General features: G+C 54.7%; 2 protein-coding genes across 2 annotated transcripts; one reads left to right on the top strand and one right to left on the bottom strand.

Moving 5' to 3' along the window:
• Positions 1 to 706: 706 nt before the first annotated feature.
• CDC42EP2 (CDC42 effector protein 2) lies at positions 707 to 7,789 on the bottom strand. Its single transcript, XM_032153402.2, has 2 exons — positions 7,701 to 7,789; positions 707 to 2,581 (listed from the first exon to the last, which is right to left on the bottom strand). Exon 2 carries the CDS (start codon positions 2,223 to 2,225, stop codon positions 1,593 to 1,595), a length of 633 nt encoding a protein of 210 aa, XP_032009293.1. The 5' UTR covers positions 2,226 to 2,581; positions 7,701 to 7,789; the 3' UTR covers positions 707 to 1,592.
• A 46-nt stretch (positions 7,790 to 7,835) lies between these two features.
• Positions 7,836 to 17,232, top strand: LOC116468995 (uncharacterized). Its single transcript, XM_058439709.1, has 5 exons — positions 7,836 to 8,197; positions 8,836 to 8,915; positions 13,870 to 14,064; positions 14,908 to 14,989; positions 17,133 to 17,232. Exons 1-5 carry the CDS (start codon positions 7,836 to 7,838, stop codon positions 17,164 to 17,166), a joined length of 753 nt encoding a protein of 250 aa, XP_058295692.1. The 3' UTR covers positions 17,167 to 17,232.
• Positions 17,233 to 17,659: the final 427 nt, after the last annotated feature.

Here is a 17,659-nt window from a genome sequence, read left to right as displayed (position 1 = left end):
GATTCTCCTGCCTCAGCCTCCCTAGTAGCTGGGATTACAGGCACGTGCAACCACACCCAGCTAATTTTTGTATTTTTAGTAGAGACGGGATTTCATCATGTTGGCCAGGATGGTCTCGATCTCCTGATCTCCTGATCCGCCCACCTTGGCCTCCCAAAGTGCTGGGGTTACAGGTGTGAGCCACCGTGCCTGGCCTGCTCCATTTTAGAGATGGGGAAACTGCGTCTCAGGCTAGGTGCAACTCGGAGGTCCACGCTCTTTTGCTGTGTGGTGGCTGCTCTGTCTTCACTCTGGTTCCTCAGTGCCTGTGCTTACATATGAGTTATCTGGCTGGTAGCTCTGATTTGGCTCAGAATCATATCTGATCACATTAATGAGCCCTGACACCCCCGACCTCCCTGCTAGGCATTCCTGATCACATTGTTTTCTTCATAGCCTTTACCACTGCTGGAAATCATCTCTTATTTGTTTACCAATTTAATATCCCCCTTCCAACTAGAATTTAAACTCCCAGAGAGCAGGGATGGCGTCTGCCTTGTATCCCCAGAACCCGGAGCCATGCCTTGTATACTGGAGATGTTCAGTAAACAGCCGTGGATCGAATGAATCTTGAAGCGGCACTGTCAGACCCTCCCAGCTCCAAGCATCCCTCCCACATGCTCCCTTGGTGCTCTGAGGCTGAAGAAGCTGTTGGTCCCTTGCACACTTTGTGGTTACTCTTCTATTCTTGGGTGTCCCCCGCCAGACCCCAGCTGACTGGGCAGGGATTGGCCCCAGGCTTGGCACAGTGCCAAGCCTACCCGAGTGCTCAGCTACCTCTTGCCAAATATCTGAATCAATGTCACAGCAACACTTGGTTTACTCCTGTTGCATTCTCACGATAGGCTCAGCGTCAGGTACAACCTTCTTGAGGGCAAGGCCTGTCCTCCACAAAGCCCTCTGGGGCTGGGGTCTCCAGAGGTGAGACCTCAGCTCTGGGAGACTGCCTGCCTCCGGGAGGAAACCTGGGGCAAAGGGACAGGGAGCTCAGCCACCAGCAGCAGCATGTTTTATTGCAACCAGAATCCCTGGTCAACGTGGGGAAGGGATGGAGCCGGGGATGAGGCAGGACACATCTGGTCCCTGACAGGACACTCCCCGTCCAGCATGCAAAGCCAAAGGCCCAGAACAGCCTGCCCAGTGGCTGAGCCCTGTGGCCAGCTGTGCCCTGTCTCTTCCCCTGCCCCCAGTCAGGGCATCCAACGGGGCTGAGGCAGAAGGGAGGTGAAAAGTGGGGTCGGTTTCAGCAAAGCCTTCACCCAGGGACCTGAGGAAAGAAGGAGTATTGTGATGGGGTCCAGGTGCCCCAAGATGCTCAGGGCGTCTGGGCTGACTTCAGGACTTGTCCATGTGGTTATCAGAGGAAAGTGATGGGGCCTGCCCTGCCCACATGGAGAGGGAGGGAGAGGGGAAACACGGCTCAGAAAGAGAATCACTGGCCAGTGACCACACAGGTGGGGTCTTGGGACCCTGACTCTGCCGCCAGGGCTGTGTCCACACCCCACCTCCTGGCTGGGCCCCACCTGGGACCCCAGCCTAGGCAGCCTCGTGTCCTATGTGGGGATCTGCATGCTGTCCAGGTCCTGATCCATGATCTGCAGGACATCGTCCAGGATGGAAGGCCCCAGGTCCACGTGCAGGGACAGCAGGGAGCTGGCATGGGACAGGAAGGGCTCCTCGGCCCCTGACTCCGGGGTCAGCCCACTGTGCGGGGAGCCAGTCTCTGGAATCCTCCAGATGTCCACACTCCCTCCCTCCTGTGGGGAAGGCTGAGGGGTCTCCAGGTGCAGGCGAGGGGGCTTGGGTGGAGCCTGGGCTGTGGGCAGGGTGAGAGCCTGGGGTCCACCGATAACAGGGAGGGAGACAGCATTCTTGAGCAGGGGGGATGGGCCGTCCGGGAGCTCCCGCCCACACACGGTGGCGGTGCGGGTGAACTGGAAGGGGAGGTCAAAGGTGCCATCTTCTTCAGGCCCCTCCACCACGGTCCCCGGCAGGAGGTGGAACTTGCCCTGCAGGAAGGAGATGTCGCCAAACATGTCGCTGCTGCCGCCACTGCCGATATGAATGGTGTGGCGGAAGTCCCCCAGCGGCGGGCTGATCATGTCCGAGGACAGCAGGTCCCGAAGCTTCTCCTTCTTGCCCTTGCGACTGCCACGCTTCAGATAGATGGGCACCTTGGTGGACATGGTGACCTCACCACCAGGCCTGGCTGTGAGGCTACAGGCTGCCTGCTGAGACCACACCTCCTCTCCAACCCTCAGCCAGAGGAAACACTCGTTCCAAGGGGTGGTTTGCAGGTGCCCAAAGCTCGCCAAAGGGGTCCTTGCTACAGTGTGGGGCACGAACAAAGTTGGCCCAAGGAATTAAAAAAAGAGTAGAGATCAATGAAGTCAGTGGGCTGAGATAACGAAAATCACGTTCTCCCCAAAGGACGGCAAACTCTTCTGAAGAATTGAAGCCAGAAAGGTAGGAGCTGTGTGGGCAGCAGTGCACTTTGGTCTTGTCACTGAGGGTTACTTGTCCCTGGTACAGGGCTGAGGAGCTGAAACACAAAGGGTGCACACCTGTCAGAGACAGCAGGACCAAAGTCAGATGCAAACGTCTTTTTTATTTTTAAGATGGAGTCTCACTGTGTCACTCAGGCTGGAGTGCAGTGGCTCAATCTCAGCTCACTGCAGCTTCCGCCTCCCAGGTTCAAGCAATTCTTCTGCCTCAGCCTCCTGAGTAGCTGGGACTACAGGCATGTGTCACCATGCCCGGCTAATTTTTGCATTTTTTTTTTTTAGTGGAGACAGGGTTTCAACATGTTGGCCAGGCTGGTCTTGAACTCCTGACCTCAAATGATCCACCCGCCTCGGCCTCCCAAAGTGCTGGGATCACAGGTGTGAGCCACCGTGCCTGGCCAGAAACATCTATCTTGTTTCTGGGCCTCTTGTGGTAGCCATGGGAGCCTGAGGGGGTGGGGCACTCCCCTTGCAGGGAATTGTACAGCCTCCAAGACCCACTGCATCTTAGAGACTCGCCACCAGGGCCAAGCCCTCCCCTTACAGGTGGGAAACTGAGGTGGGAACATGAATGACAGGTCCAATGTCACACAGAAAGTCCTGCTCTATTCTCTTGCCCTGGGTCCCTGGCAAAGTAGGTCTCATCACCCTTATCCAGGTACTCATGCCATACCCCCCCACCTCCATTGCACATCACCTGTGCCCCACATGTAAGTGCCAGATTGTGCCTCACAAATGGCCTTGACTCCCTACTTGACCAAGGACAGAGAGCTTTGTGATCACTGTCTCTCCTGCCCAGGCCTGGCGGGGACCTGGAGCACAGCAGGCGTTTGGCCAAGGGTGCTGGGTGGCTGGCACTTCCCATTTGACCCAATCATGTCCCACCTGGAGGCGGGGTTGCGTTTTTCTCCTCTGCCTATTAGGAGTTCCTTATGGGCAGGGGCTGAGTCTAGGATAGTTTCTGGCCCTCCTCCCTACCCTGGCACCTAAAGAGAAGGTGGAGTGGGGAGTACGTATATTTTTTAGTTGAGGGGGGCTCTGCTCTGTACCTGACATTCTTCTGCGCTCTTTGCAGACACATCTTAATTAATCAACACAACCATCCTATTATCAACCCCATTTAAAAATCAGAGGTGTTGGGGTTGGGCATGGTGGCTCACGCCTGTAATCGCGGCACTTTGGGAGGCCAAGGCGGGTGGATCACGAGGTCAGGAGATCGAGACCATCCTGGCTAACATGGTGAAACCCTGTCTCTACTAAAAATACAAAAAATTAACTGGGCGTGGTGGTGCATGCCTGTGATGCCAGCTACTTGGGAGGCTGAGGCAGGAGAATCATTTGAACCCAGGAGGTGGAGGTTGCAGTGGGCCGAGATTGCCCCACCACACTCCAGCCTCGGCTACAGAGCAAGACTCCGTCAAAAAAAAAAAAAAAAAATCAGAGGTGTCAAAATTCAAAATTGAACCTGAGGTGAACATAGAGGTGAAAAATTTTGGAGGATTCCCACAGGGCATTGCAGAGAGAGAGAGAAGCAAAATGCAAAAACATAATATAGATCATCCATTTATTGAAAGCATTGACTACCTACCTGCCTCCCCGCTCTGACACATATGCATGTTATGTAACTGCATGTGTATAGGTCTGTGTAGAATTCTGTCCTATATAAAAAAAAAAAAAGAGGCTGGGCGCGGTGGCCCACGTCTGTAATCCCAGCACTTTGGGAGGCCGAGGCAGGCGGATCACCTGAGATCAGGAGTTCGAGACCAGCCTGGACAACATGTGGAGACCCTGTCTCTACTAAAAATAAAAAATTAGCCAGGTGTGGTGGCGCACGTCTGTAGTCCCAGCTACTTGGGAGGCTGAGGCAGAAGAATTGCTTGAACCCAGGAGGCAGAGGTTGCAGCGGGCCGAGATCTCACCACTGCACTCCAGCCTGGGTGACAGAGTGAGATTCCGCCTCAAAAAAAAAAAAACAAAACAAAAAAAACAAAAAAAAAACACCCAGAAAATTCTAGAAGGCCAGCCCCAGGTTGTCATATGGGCTACCTTGACTAGGGTACACAGCAGGGATAGGGGGTGGCGTCACTGATATAGGAGGAAAGGAGTCATCAGTAAAAATAACCTGTAATATTTTGGTCCCATGACTATGACATGATAAATGTGTGTAATATATATAAATATGAAAAGATGGTCATCCAGATGTTAACAGTGGTTATCTCAAAGTGGTAGAATTTCAGGTTGACGTTTCCTTTCTCGTTCAGACCTCTATGAATTCAAATTCTTACTAATAAGCAATGTATTATTTATATGCACATAATGTTTATGTAGTCAGAAAAAAATTAAGCTATTTTTAATGTGGAAAAATAAATAGCTATGAAGGGGTGTCATACTGATTTAACAGAAAAAAGCAATGAAGCAAGCACTCCCTCTGCTTGAGGGTGGGGGATGCACGTGGGACCTGATTGGTCCAGTACACAGGAGCCCAGATGTAGACTCAGCATAAAAGGCAAAGAGAGAAACTTGCCCAAGGTCCCCCAGTGAGTAGGGGCAAGGTGGGAATTCAAGCCAGATGAGCCCACCCTCCTGTACTACCCCCTCCCCAGTCCCAGTCAGGGGCTCACCAAAGGTGGCTCTTGACAGTTCTTTGCCTCAGTTTTCATTCTGGGCAGGGTGAGAGTGGGGGTGAGGGGGTTGGGAGGAGGGAGCAGGAAAGAGGAAGGAGGATGCAGGAGAAGCAGAGTCCAACTACCCCACCACCACCAGCTGAGGCCCTTGCTCAGGAAACCCCACCCCAGGACCGGACACCCGGGTCAGTCGTACTGAGCCACAGAGGCCGGACATCTTGCCCCTCCCAGAGCACCTGGAGCTTAACAGGAAACAAAGGAATGACTCTCCCGTGGTGGAAATCCAGCTCAGCTTGCAAGAAGCTGGGGGAAGGGTGGGGACGCATGGGCACCCTGAGGTCTTGGAATCCCGTCATGCATTCATCGTGTGTCAACCATGCCAGGCCTGGGGGCCATGCTGACAAACATGCAATTTGTCACTCGTCAGGAGAGAAGTCCTGAGGGGGGCTTGTCTTCCTTTTCACTCATGGAGCGTGGGGCTGACTGGTGGGATGTGCCCAGAGCCTGGGCCAGGTCCTCCCCGCACCCCCAACCCCATCACACGCACCCCCAACCCCATCACACGGCGGCGCCAAGACAGCCTGAGTGTTTCCACAACAAATTGGGCGTCCCTGACAGCCGTCTCACTCACAGCCAGATGTACACACCCAATTCCAGATGTGGGGAGAATCGAGGGTGAGGCCAGCATCAGCGGCCCAGGGGAGAGCTGGGAATTACAACCCTCACGCCCCAAGAATTTAGATTTGGCAACTGCAAGACCCTAGGATCCAGCCTGCCACGCACAGTCTCTCATCTTAATGCTCCCGGTCACAGCATGGTGGGGTCATTACGGCCCTTTACAGAAGTCGAAGCTGAACCTCAGAGATGTTAAGTAACATTGGCGAGGTCATCCAGTTAGGAAGTGGAAGAGTGGGTACCCAGCCTGGTCCATGTGGTTCCCATGCAGTGGGCCACGCCTACCTCCATAATATGGTTGGGGAGCGGGAGAGAAACGGGCTCACAGCTAGGCTGGGAACAGTGGGTCCCCAGACCTCCTCCATCTACATCCTGACCTTTGGCTGCCCCCGTCTGCCCAACTTTCATGTGTCCAGAGATATGAGAATGAGGTCTCCATTAGGACAGGGCTGTGGGGGGCTGGGAGGGGAGCTCCCTGCAGCAGTCGGGGAGCAGATAGGAGCATCCTAGCTCTCTGGGATTGCCCTGGACAGGAGCCCTGGACCTCCCAATGACAAAATGACTTCCGGCAGGCAGGGATCCTCCTATCATGAGGAATATTAGGCCACCTCACACCCCCTCTTCTCCTAAATCAGGAGACTGTCCTTAGATCCAGCTCCACCTGGGACTTCCTCTGTAACCTTCAGCAAGACGCCTCTCCTCTCTGGGTCTCACCTTTCCCATCTATAAAATGGGCTGACAACGAAGCCACCACTAGAGGGCCACTGGAGATCCCACTGCAATATTGCAAGTGAGAGCGCCAATGTACAATAGCGGGGTTCGGCGGGTCACTGTAGGTTATATCATTCATTCAGCAAATATCTACAAGGCCTTCCTTCCTCAAGCACTTCGATTCTCCGGGGCCAGTGCTTTGAACAATATCAAAAACGAACGGCTCCTGACCCCAGGCGTTCACCTCCTCCCGCCCTCCTAGACCTCGCGGATGCAGAGACCCTCTAGCCGGCCGCGGGGTCTCCCGGGGTCCCAGTGCCTCCGGAGAGGTGCCCGGCTCCGCGACCGCCAGGTGGCGCGCGTGCTCCCTTGATCGCCTCGTGTCCCGGAGGACTCCGAGAGCTCACCGGGGTCTCCAGCGCCCCTCCCCCCGGGCTCCAGGCAGGCGGTCCCCAAGGAGCTGCGCGTTCAAGTACCAGATGGAGATTACCTGCGACATCTTTTTGCTTCGGGGTTTCTGGTCCCACAATCGGGGAAAAAGGGGGCGATTGGGGACCCTGCCCTAGTCTCCAAGCTCTGGGAGGAGCCTCCCCCCCGTGCTTTCCGGCCTGGGCGATGTCCTAGTGTCCGCTCGGCGCAGGGCCAGAGCTCGGGCGTGCGGGCCCCCGCCCCTCCCACGGGTCCGGCTCCTTAGCTCCGGCTCGGGTTCCGGCGCCGACCCCTCCCCACTCCTACCCGGGCGCAGCCCAGCCCAGCCCGGATCCGTTTCAGGACATTCGCGGCCGCAGCTAAAGATAGGAGAACACCTCACCATCGGCTAAAAATACGGCCCCCAGGCCCGGTGGGGACGCTGGGCAGCGGGGCACCCCTGGGTCTCGGGAGGAGGGCGGGGGCCCGGGTACAGAATGGAGGGCAGAACGGGGAATTCGGGGTCGGGATGCGCGGCGCCCCACGGACCGTGGCGGGCACGGGCGAGGCTGCGTGCACCCAGATGCGGGCGGGAAGCCCCATGGAGCCCTAGGAGCCCTCGAAAGGACCTGAGTGAGATGAGAGGCAGGGCCAGGGTGCGAGCTGGGGCGGGGCGCCACAGAGATGGGCCTCTCGGGGGGGGCCCCGCGAAGCTGCGAAAATCCCAGCCCAAACTCACGGTGAGGCGCACAGACGGCGGACCGGCGGACAGCAAGGTCTCAGGAGCTGGACAGCGCGGCGGCGGGACCCGACCGGCTGTGAACTTACAGAGCTCACGGCAGACCCCGCAGCCCCGCCCCGGCCCGCGGAGCCAATGCCGGGGCCGCGCCAGCCAAGCCCCTCCCCATCCCCGCCCGGGCCCCGCCCCACTCTGGGCACCGCCCGGGGCTCCCGTTGTGGGAGGTGCCGCTCCCGGGTCCAGCGGTCGCGCGCGCCCTGGGGTCCTGTCCTGGTTCTGGCGGCTGAGGGCCGGGTGGCGCAGGGTGGCCTCCGGGAACTCCGGCTGTGCCCATGGGAACTAAAACCTTCGGTTCTAGAAGAGCTGGGGGAGAGGCTCCGGGAAGACCGAATTCTTCAGAAATCGCAGAGAGACCTTGGACCGGATCCTTCCCTGCAGGGCTGGGTCGGGGAGGCGCCGGCACAAGTATATTCAATGACTTCCTTGGAAGCGCCTACGTTGGAATACTACAAACTTACAAGCTAGTTGATGAGTTTACCTTCCACTAGAAAAGAGAGTATGGGGAGGCAGAGGCCGCGTGGCCTGGACCCCCGTCTTTGCTGTCAGGCTTCCAGAGTGAAGGTGGGGCTCATACTCAGACTAGTTCCTGGTCCATTCATTCATTCAGTCAGTCAGTCATTCCTACAGGGCCAGAAACTTTTTTTTTTTTTTTTTCGAGACCGAGTTTCCCTCTTGTTGCCCAGACTGGAGTACAATGGCGTGCAGCTCACTGCAACCTCCGTCTCCTGGGTTCAAGAGATTCTCCTGCCTCAGCCTCCCGAGTGAGTAGCTGGGATTACAGGCATGTGCCAGCACACCCGGCTAATTTTTGTATTCTTAGTAGAGACGGAGTTTCTCCATGTTGGCCAGGCTGGTCTCGAATTCCCGACCTCAGGTGATCTGCCCGCCTCGGCCTCCCGAAGTGCTGCAATTACAGGCGTGAGCCACCGCGCCCCGCCCAGAAACATGTTTTGAAGGGCAGGCACCGCACAGGGTGCTGGAGACAGACTGAAGGAAACTGCACCTCTCAGTGACTCGAGAGATTTGTTGAGTATCTACCAAGTGCCTAGCGCTGTTCTTGTCCCTGGGGATTCAGCCTCTGGATTGGGACCCGCAGCCCAGAGAAGGGAAATGGGGGAAATCCAAGTTCCCAGGTACATCATGATACCGTTCCAGGTGGGTAAGTGCTAAGTAGAGTGGGGCAGAGGAAGTGGTGGGTAGTAACGGGGTGGGGGTGGACAGATCTCACTTTCTAGAGGATGACAGCTATGCCAGCTCAGTGTGACCAGGATGGTTGGCTTCAATGCTGTCAGTGTGGGAAGGGCTTTTAGGGAGGCAGAGCCGGGAAGACCTCAGGGAGGAAGGCAGGATGCTGGGGGTGGGGGAAGATGCCAGACAAGCTGGGAGGTCCGGATGGGAAGAAGGGGATCATGGTAGGCAAAATAACAGCCCCACTAAATATGTTCACAACTGGCCGGGTGCTGTGGCTCATGCCTATAATCCCAGCACTTTGGGAGGCCAAGGAGGATTGCTTGAGTCCAGGATTTTGACACTGACACCAGCCTGAGCAACATAGTGAGACCCTGTTTCTACAAAAAATAAATTAGCCGGACATGGTGGCTCAAGCCTGTAGTCCCAGGTGCTCTGGAGGGTTAGGTGGAGAATTGCTTGAACCTGGGAGGTTAAGGCTGCAGTGAGCTGTGATCATGCCACTGCACTCCAGCCTGGGCAATTGAGCAAAAAACCATGTAAAAAAAAAAAGAAAAGAACAGAAAAAAAGCCCACATCCGAACCTGTGTAATCTGTGAATATGTTTTGTTACACGGGAAATGGAAATGAAAATTGCCAATGAGGGCCGGGTGTGGTGGTTCACGCCTGTAATCCCAGCAGTTCAAGAGGCCAAGGCAGGTGGATCACGAGGTCAGGAAATCCAGACCATCCTGGCTAATATGGTGAAACCCCGTCTCTACTAAAAATACAAAAAAAAAAGAAAAAAAAAAATTAGCCGAGCATGGTGGCAGGCGCCTGTAGTTCCAGCTACTCGGGAGGCTGAGGCAGGAGAATGGTGTGAACCTGGGAGGCGGAGCTTGTAGTGAGCCAAGATCGCACCACTGCACTCCAGCCTCAGCGACAGAGCGAGACTCCGTCTCAAAAAAAAAAAAAAAAAAAGAAAATTGCCAATCAAATTATGGTTGCAAATCAGCTGACTTTAAAATAGAGAGCTTATGCTGAGGTATCTGGATGGACCAGTGTAATAACAAGGGTTTTTAAAAGAACAAGCAGGAGACAGAGAAAGAGATGTGATGGGCCAGGCGCGGTGGCTCACGTCTGTAATCCCAGCACTTTGGGAGGCCGAGACGGGTGGATCACAAGGTCAGGAGTTCGAGACCATCCTGGCTAACACGGTGAAACCCCGTCTCTACTAAAAATACAAAAAATGGCCGGGCGCGGTGGCTCACGCTTGTAATCCCAGCACTTTGGGAGGCCGAGGCGGGCAGATCACGAGGTCAGGAGATCGAGACTACAGTGAAACCCCGTCTCTACTAAAAATACAAAAAAAAAAATTAGCCGGGCATGGTGGCGGGCGCCTGTAGTCCCAGCTACTCGGAGAGGCTGAGGCAGGAGAATGGCGTGAAGCTGGGAGGCGGAGCTTGCAGTGAGCCGAGATTGCGCCACTGCACTCCAGCCTGGGCGACAGAGTGAGACTCCGTCTCAAAAAAAAAAAAAAAAAAAAAAATACAAAAAATTAGCCAGGTGTGGTGACACGTGCCTGTAGTCCCAGCTACTTGGGGGGCTGAGGCAGGAAAATCGCTTGAACCTGGGAAACAGAGGTTGCAGTGAGTCAAGATAGCGCCATTGCACTCTAGCTGGGGTGACACAGAGAGACTCCATCTCAAAAAAAAAAAAAAAAAAGAGAGAGAGGTGATGACTGAAGGGCCAAAGAAATGCTGTGCTGCTGCCTTTGAAGATGGAGGCGGAGGCCCCAAACCAAGGAACTCCTTCAGAAGCTGGAAAATACAAGGAAACAGGTTCTACCCTATCTACCCTAGAGGCTCCAGAAGGAACACAGCCCTGCCCTCACCTCCTCACCTTGATCTTACTTAGCTCAGTGAGACTCACACATCGGCTTTTTTTTTTTTTTTTTTTTGAGATAGAGTCTTGCTCTATCGCCCAGGCTTGAGTGCAGTGGCACAACCTCGGCCCACTGCAACCTCCATCTCCCAGGTTCAAGCGATTCTCCTGCCTCAGCCTCCCGAGTAGCTGGGGTTACAGGCTCCCGCCACCACGCCTAGCTAATTTTCGTATTTTTAGTACAGATAGGGTTTCACCATGTTGGCCAGGCTGCTCTCGAACTCCTGACCTCAAGTGATCCGTCCACCTTGGCCTCCCAAAGTGGTGGGATTACAGGCATGAGCCACCTCACCCAGCCCCACATTGCCCTTCTAACCTATAGAACTATAAGATCACGAATTTCTGTTGTTTTAAGCCACCTACTCCGTGATAATTTGTTGTAGCAGTGATAGAAAATGAATCCAGGGAAGTTCAGGTTTTAATCTTGAGTGTGCCCTCAACTCTGCGGGGAGTATTGGTCAGGTGGATTCTGCCAGGAATGGCCTGGCAGCTTGGAGGAAAACAGGCCTGGACTATTGAGTAAGTGGGGATGATGGCCCTGGGCCAAGCTGTGGTGGGGGTCAGTAAAGGCTGTACCTCTCCCCATTCTTGCCGTAGGACTTTGCCAGGTGCCAGCCCACTCAGGCCGCCCTGTTCCCTTTACCCATTGCTTCGTGTTCCTGAATTCCTTACATCCTCCTGGGGGTGCCTAGTGACGTGGCCAGAGCCTGAATCACGATCCCCATTTTACAGATGGGAACTAAAGCTCAGGGCACTGACAGTGATTTGCTGAGCCTAGACGTGGCAAGGCATGTGGGCTCTGGCCCCTCCTTCTCCTCTCAGGCTTCTAACCCCACAGTCATCATTCCTGCCCATCCCCAGGACACAGCTCTCAGAGAGGAGGGGCAGCTCAGTGCCTTGAGCCCTGGCCTCTGAGCCATCAGTCAGATTCTGAGCTGTCTCTGCTGCTGCTTTGCTCTGTGGCCACAGGCAAAGGACTTTCCCTTTCAGAGTCTCCTTGCCTGTAATATGGGGTAGTAGCATCAGGTCAGGCAAGTCCCAAACCAGATAAGGGATGGACATGCATGTATTTTGTTCGTGGGAATACGCAGCCCCTCAGGTGGCATGGTTTCACGGAAACATTAGAACAAGAGCTTTGGGGCCTGGCCAGCTGGCTGTGCTGCTTGATCGGAATGGCTGTAATGATGAAGCCACCTGAGCCTGCGGGAATGAGGCTCAGGCCAAGCCCTCATCCCCTGCCCATCTGCTGAGAGTCCTCCATTGGCGGGTAGGGGTCAGGGAAGGGTCAGGCACTCCATTCAGAGCTGGGGACAAAACAGAGTTACGGGGATGGAAGATGGAGAGACAAAGCCTCTCATCCAAGGCCACACACAGCTGGGGACCAACCCCGGAGCTCTTTGAAGAAGTTCTGTGGGGGGTGGGTGATTAGGGGTCCCTCGGGTAGGGATAGACAGCAGCAGAGCCCGCAAACCTGGTCCAAGCTCCTGCTTTCCTCCCTGAGCCTTCCAACCAGGACTAGAAATGCTATCTGCACTCTGGGGACTGTTTTCAACCCACCTGGATGTGACGTGTTCCGCCCAGTGCCAGCCAGTCCACTCTGGGGACTGTTTTCAACCCACCTGGATGTGACGTGTTCCGCCCAGTGCCAGCCAGTCCCCTTGCCGCTCAATCCACTTCTGCTATCATTCAGAGCAGGGGGCCCGACCAAGTCCACATTGCAGGAGTGATCGGCGCCTGGCCCTGGGTTCTGCGCTGTGCAAGCATGCAGGGAGGGCGCTTCCTTCTCCCCATTCACAGATGTGGTTGTCACTTGGCTGGGGCCCAGGGAATCCCTGAGGAGGTTCTGCTGAATGGACAGGATCTTTGTGTGCACACCCAGCATCGCCATGGGAGCCCTGCCATTCATAAGGCCATGTATAAAACAGGATTTCATTTACTAAAATTGGCTTTTTTGTGCAAGTTCTCAGGCTAGATGTAGGGGCCTGGGGTGTGGGTAGGGAGGCTGGAATAGCCTGAGTCATGGGGAAGCGTGGCCTGCATTTTGACCCAAGACACTCAGGCCAAGCGCTGCATCCCCGAGCCTGGACCCCAGGGTCTGATGCCTCAGCCAGGGTCTGGACTGTCCTGGGCAGAAGGGCTCCTGGACATCCTGGTAGCTCAGGGGCAGGATCCAAAAGGGCATCTGGGGCTGGGTGTGGTGGCTCACACCTGTCATCCCAGCACTTTGAGAGGCTGAGGTGGGCGGATCAACTGAGGTCAGGAGTTCGAGACCAGCCTGGTCAACATGGTGAAACCCCGTCTCTACTAAAAATACAAAAATTAGCCGGGCATGGTGGCACACGCCCGTAGTCCCAGCTGCTTAGGAGACTGAGGCAGAAGAATTGCTTGAGCCTGGGAGGCGGAGGTTGCAGTGACCAAGATTGTACCACTGCACTCTAGCCTGGGTGACAGAGCAAGACTGTCTCTCAAAAAAAAAAAAAAAAAAAATTTTTTGTACAACGGCCGTGTGCGGTGGCTCACCCCTGTAATCCCAGCACCTTGGGAGGCCGAGGCAGGCCGATCACGAGGTGAGGAGATCGAGACCATCCTGACTAACACAGTGAAACCCCGTCTCTACTAAAAATACAAAAAATTAGCCGGGTGTGGTGGGGGGCGCCTATAGTCCCAGCTACTCGGGAGGCTGAGGCAGGAGAATGGCGTGAACCCGGGAGGCGGATCTTGCAGTGAGCTGAGATTGCGCCACTGCTCTCCAGCCTGGGCGACAGAGCGAGACTCTGTCTAAAAAAAACAAAAAACAAAAAAAGGGGCATTTGGGAGGGGCAGAGCAGGCCACGATGGATAAACACCCAGAGCAGGGTATTTGGCTTCTGTCTCCTCAGCCTGGAGCCTCTCCCTTGTCCTGAGATGGGCCCAATAGGCTCCCCCACCAACCCCACAGCCGCCTCCCCCACTGTGATCACTACACAGGGACTGACTCAGCCCTTCCTTCCCCTCCCAGCCTCTCCTTCCTGGAAATCGCCATCATCAGCCGCCATAGCACCCCCATGGGACCTGGGGGATGGAGTTGGAAGCCCCCTCCCGCAACGCTGGCCAGATTGGAGGGACCAGCAGGGAAGCTCCCTCCTACCCCCAGGGAGGCTGAAGCCAGCTCTCCATGGCCGCGAAACCTGGAACCCAGGACCCTGGGAGGCAGGTGAGATGACAGGGACCTGGGGTCTGGGAGCAGAGTCACAGGGAAGGTTGGCATCTAGGGGAGGCGCATCTTGGGGGTGCATCTAGGGGAGACGCTAAGAAGTGACAGGGGTCTCTGGAGGTGCCCCAGTCCCTCTGCTGGGATGCAGGGTGGCAGGGAGCTAAGAAGGTGCTCAGCCACCCTCCGGAAGCTTCCAACATCCCAGCCTGAGCTCAGCGTGCAGGGCCCTGTGGCCTGAGCCAACCCCAGACCTGGGTTGGACTTTTTTCTTGATTGTTTTTTGCTTCCTTCCTCCCCTGGACTCCTGCCGACTGCAGCCCTGCCCTCCTCGCTCTTCACCCCACTTCAGAGAACTGTGACCCACTGGAGGCTGGGATTTGAGATGAGAGGTCACCCTCGGAGTTGCCTCCAGCTGCTGCCTCTGCGTGGGACCCCTCCTTGGGAGTTGGGTGGCAGGGCCTTGCTGGGGGGACTTTCCTTTGCATCTGGATTTTGGCCTCGGGCCCAGGGCTATGGGGGTTTCCAGAGTGGTGACAGCCTTGTCCTAGCAGGGACCAGCCCAAGCACTTCCTCCCAGAGCCCTCTGGGAGCGTCCCAGCCCCAAGACTGTCATTTTGTCCTAGGGAGTAAATTGTGGAGTCAGCAGAGGCTGTCTTCCACACTTTCTGTGCCTTCCAGGTATCCTGTCATTACTCATTCTGAAAACCTAGGCTTGCATCTCTCTTGTGCCTAGGGCTATGCTGGACTAGAGAAGACACAGGTGGCCAAAGCCGGACCCAGCCCTCAGGAACAGATAACCTGAATGAGAAACAAACAATTGATTCTGCCCTCTATCCCTCCCAGGCCAGCACGGAGGGGATTCAGCCAATGACTGGGAATTGAGTGAAAAACCAAAGAGGACAGCCATGAGATCTGTCTGCTACAGGTAGGAAAGCAGATGGGAGAGTGAGAAGGGCTTCAAGGTGATATGTGAACAAGACATAAATGGATGAATAGGAGTTTGCCAGGCCAGGGGAAGCAGGCAGAGTCCTGGCAAGGCAAAGTCCAGGAGGATTGCAAGTAAAGTCATGGTATGATCAGAAAACAAGAGAGGTCCAGTTGCCCATGGCATAGGAGAGGGGACAGGCCAAGAGGGTAGTGGGTAAGCACTGTTTTCCCTGCCCAGCATCCATCTCTTACTCTGGTGACTGTCCCTCAGTTTTCTAGTCTCCAGTGTGACTGACCCCCAACCCTCAAGCTCTAAAAGTGGGTTTGAGTCCTGTGCCTAGCCAATCTGAGTCATGGGAATGGCTCCGGCATATGACATCAAAGAGCATCAGCCCAGGAAATTGCTGGGACTGTTAGGGTCACAAATGTCAAGATGCCAGCCCAGAGCTGCTGGTGGCCAGCTCTGCTACCCTAAGGAGAGAGCCTACCTAAGAATAAGGCCAACATAGAAGAAAACAGCACCAAGAGAATGAATCTCAATGACATTGCCTGTGCTCCTGGATCCAGTCAGACCTGAAGCAGTTTCCATTCTACGAGCCAACAAATTCCAGTTTTGGCTTCATACAGTTAGGGTTGGGTCTGTCACTTGCCACTGAGAATGAAGGGCCCATTGCAGAACAGCTAAAGGCAGGTGATCACTCATGAGAGTTGCCGAATGCTGTGGGAAAGGCAACGATGATCTGTGTGTAGAGGTACAATGCCATCAGAACTGCATTTTCTTTCATTTAAATTACTTTTTGAGGCCGGGTGCGGTGGCTCACACCTGTCATCCCAGCACTTTGGGAGGCCAAGGTGGGTGGATCAGCTGAGGTTAGGAGTTGGAGACCAGCCCAGGCAACATGGTGAAACCCCATCCCTACTAAAAATACAAAAATTAGCGAGATGTGGTGGCACACGCCTGTAGTCCCAGCTACTCGGGAGGCTGAGGCAGGAGAATCACTTGAGCCTGGGAGGCGGAGGTTGCAGTGAGCCAAGATTGTGCCACTGCACTCCAGCCTAGGCGACAGAGTGAGACTCCGTCTCAAAATAATAATAATAATAATAATAATAATAACTTTTTGATTAGGTAATGCTCTTTTTCTTTCTTTGAGATAGGGTCTTGCTCTATCGCTGGAATGCAGCGGCGTGATCACTGCTCACTGCAGCCTCAACTTCCTGGGCCCAAGCAATCCTCCTGAGTAGCTGTGACCACAGGCACATGCCATTTGCTAATTTTTGTAGTTTTTGTAGAGACGGGGTTTCACCATGTTGCCCAGGCTGGTCCTGAACTCCTGGGCTCAAGCAATTCGTCTGCCTCGGCCTCCCAAAGTGCTGGGGTTACAAGGGTGAGCCAAAGTGCCTGGCTGAGGTAATGCTTTCATGTGATTCAAAATTCAGAAGTTGGCCGGATGTGGTGGCTCACACCTGTAATCCCAACAGTTTGGGAGGCCAAGCTGGGGGTGGGGGTGGCGGATCACCTGAGGTCGGGAGTTCGAGACCAGCCTGGCCCACATGGCAAAACCCCGTCTCTCCTAAAAATACAGAAATTAGCCAGGCATAGTAGTGGGTGCCTGTAATCCCAGCTACTCAGGAGGCTGAGGCAGGAGAGTTGCTTGAACCTGGGAGGCGAAGGTTGTGGTGAGCCAAGATCACACCACCGTACTGGGCGCCTGAGCGACAGAGTGAAACTCCATCTCAAAAAGAAAAAAGAAAAAAAGAAAGAAAGAAAAAGAAATTCTGAAGTCCTAAGAGGCAAGAAGTCTCATCCCTGTCCCCCAGGGACAGTTCTCCATTCTGCTATAGCCAACTGGTGTTATCAGTTTCTTGTAAACACATCTAGGGATATTCTTGCATGAACGAGCAGAGCCCCTCTCATTTTTTTTTTTTTTTTAACACAAATGTCAATATTTAGACAAGTAAAGTTCCAAAGTACTCCAGGCCCTGGTGGGAGCTGGCAGAGGGCAGTCCTGCTGGGGACTGTGACAAGCCCTTTCACTGAGCCTCTGCTGTTCATGCTGTTTGACACCTTGCGTTTTCCAGTTAACGTTATATTTTGGAGACCACTCTACATCAATACATAGAGTGTGTCCTCATTTTCACAGCCGCACGGTATTCCAGCACAAGGATGTATGGTAATTTACAGATGCACTTCTCGGCAGAGGGACCTTCAGGTTGCTTCCAGCCCTTTCTGAAGACAGGCAGTGCTGCGGTGAGTCATCTGTACAAAAGCCCTTTCACACATGCGTGAGCGCTGCTGCGGAATACATTCCCAGAAGGGACTTGGGAGGATTGGGGGGCAAAAAGATACGTGCAGTGGTGTCTTATTATTGTTATTTTAGAGACAGGGTCTTGCTCTGTCACCCAGGCTGGAGTACAATGTACAATGGTGTCATCATAGCTGACTACAGCCTCGACCTCCTGGGCTTAAGCCATCCTCCCGCCTTGGCCTCCTGCGTGGCTGGGACTACAGGCACGCACCACCATGCCCAGCTTGCAGTGGTCATTTTGTCAGCTCTGTCAGCTTGTCCTTCTCGGAGACTGTGCCAGGTACCAGGCCCCCACACAGTCAACAGGGCTGTTTCTCCTCAGCCTCACCAGCCCCTGGTTTCCACCTAATTTTATTTTTGTC

The sequence above is a fragment of the Hylobates moloch genome, unplaced genomic scaffold (genome assembly GCF_009828535.3).
Source record: "Hylobates moloch isolate HMO894 unplaced genomic scaffold, HMol_V3 SCAFFOLD_5, whole genome shotgun sequence".
Lineage (NCBI taxonomy): Eukaryota > Metazoa > Chordata > Mammalia > Primates > Hylobatidae > Hylobates > Hylobates moloch.
Note: the sequence above shows the minus strand (reverse complement) of the source record. Positions and strands in the feature narration are given on the sequence as shown.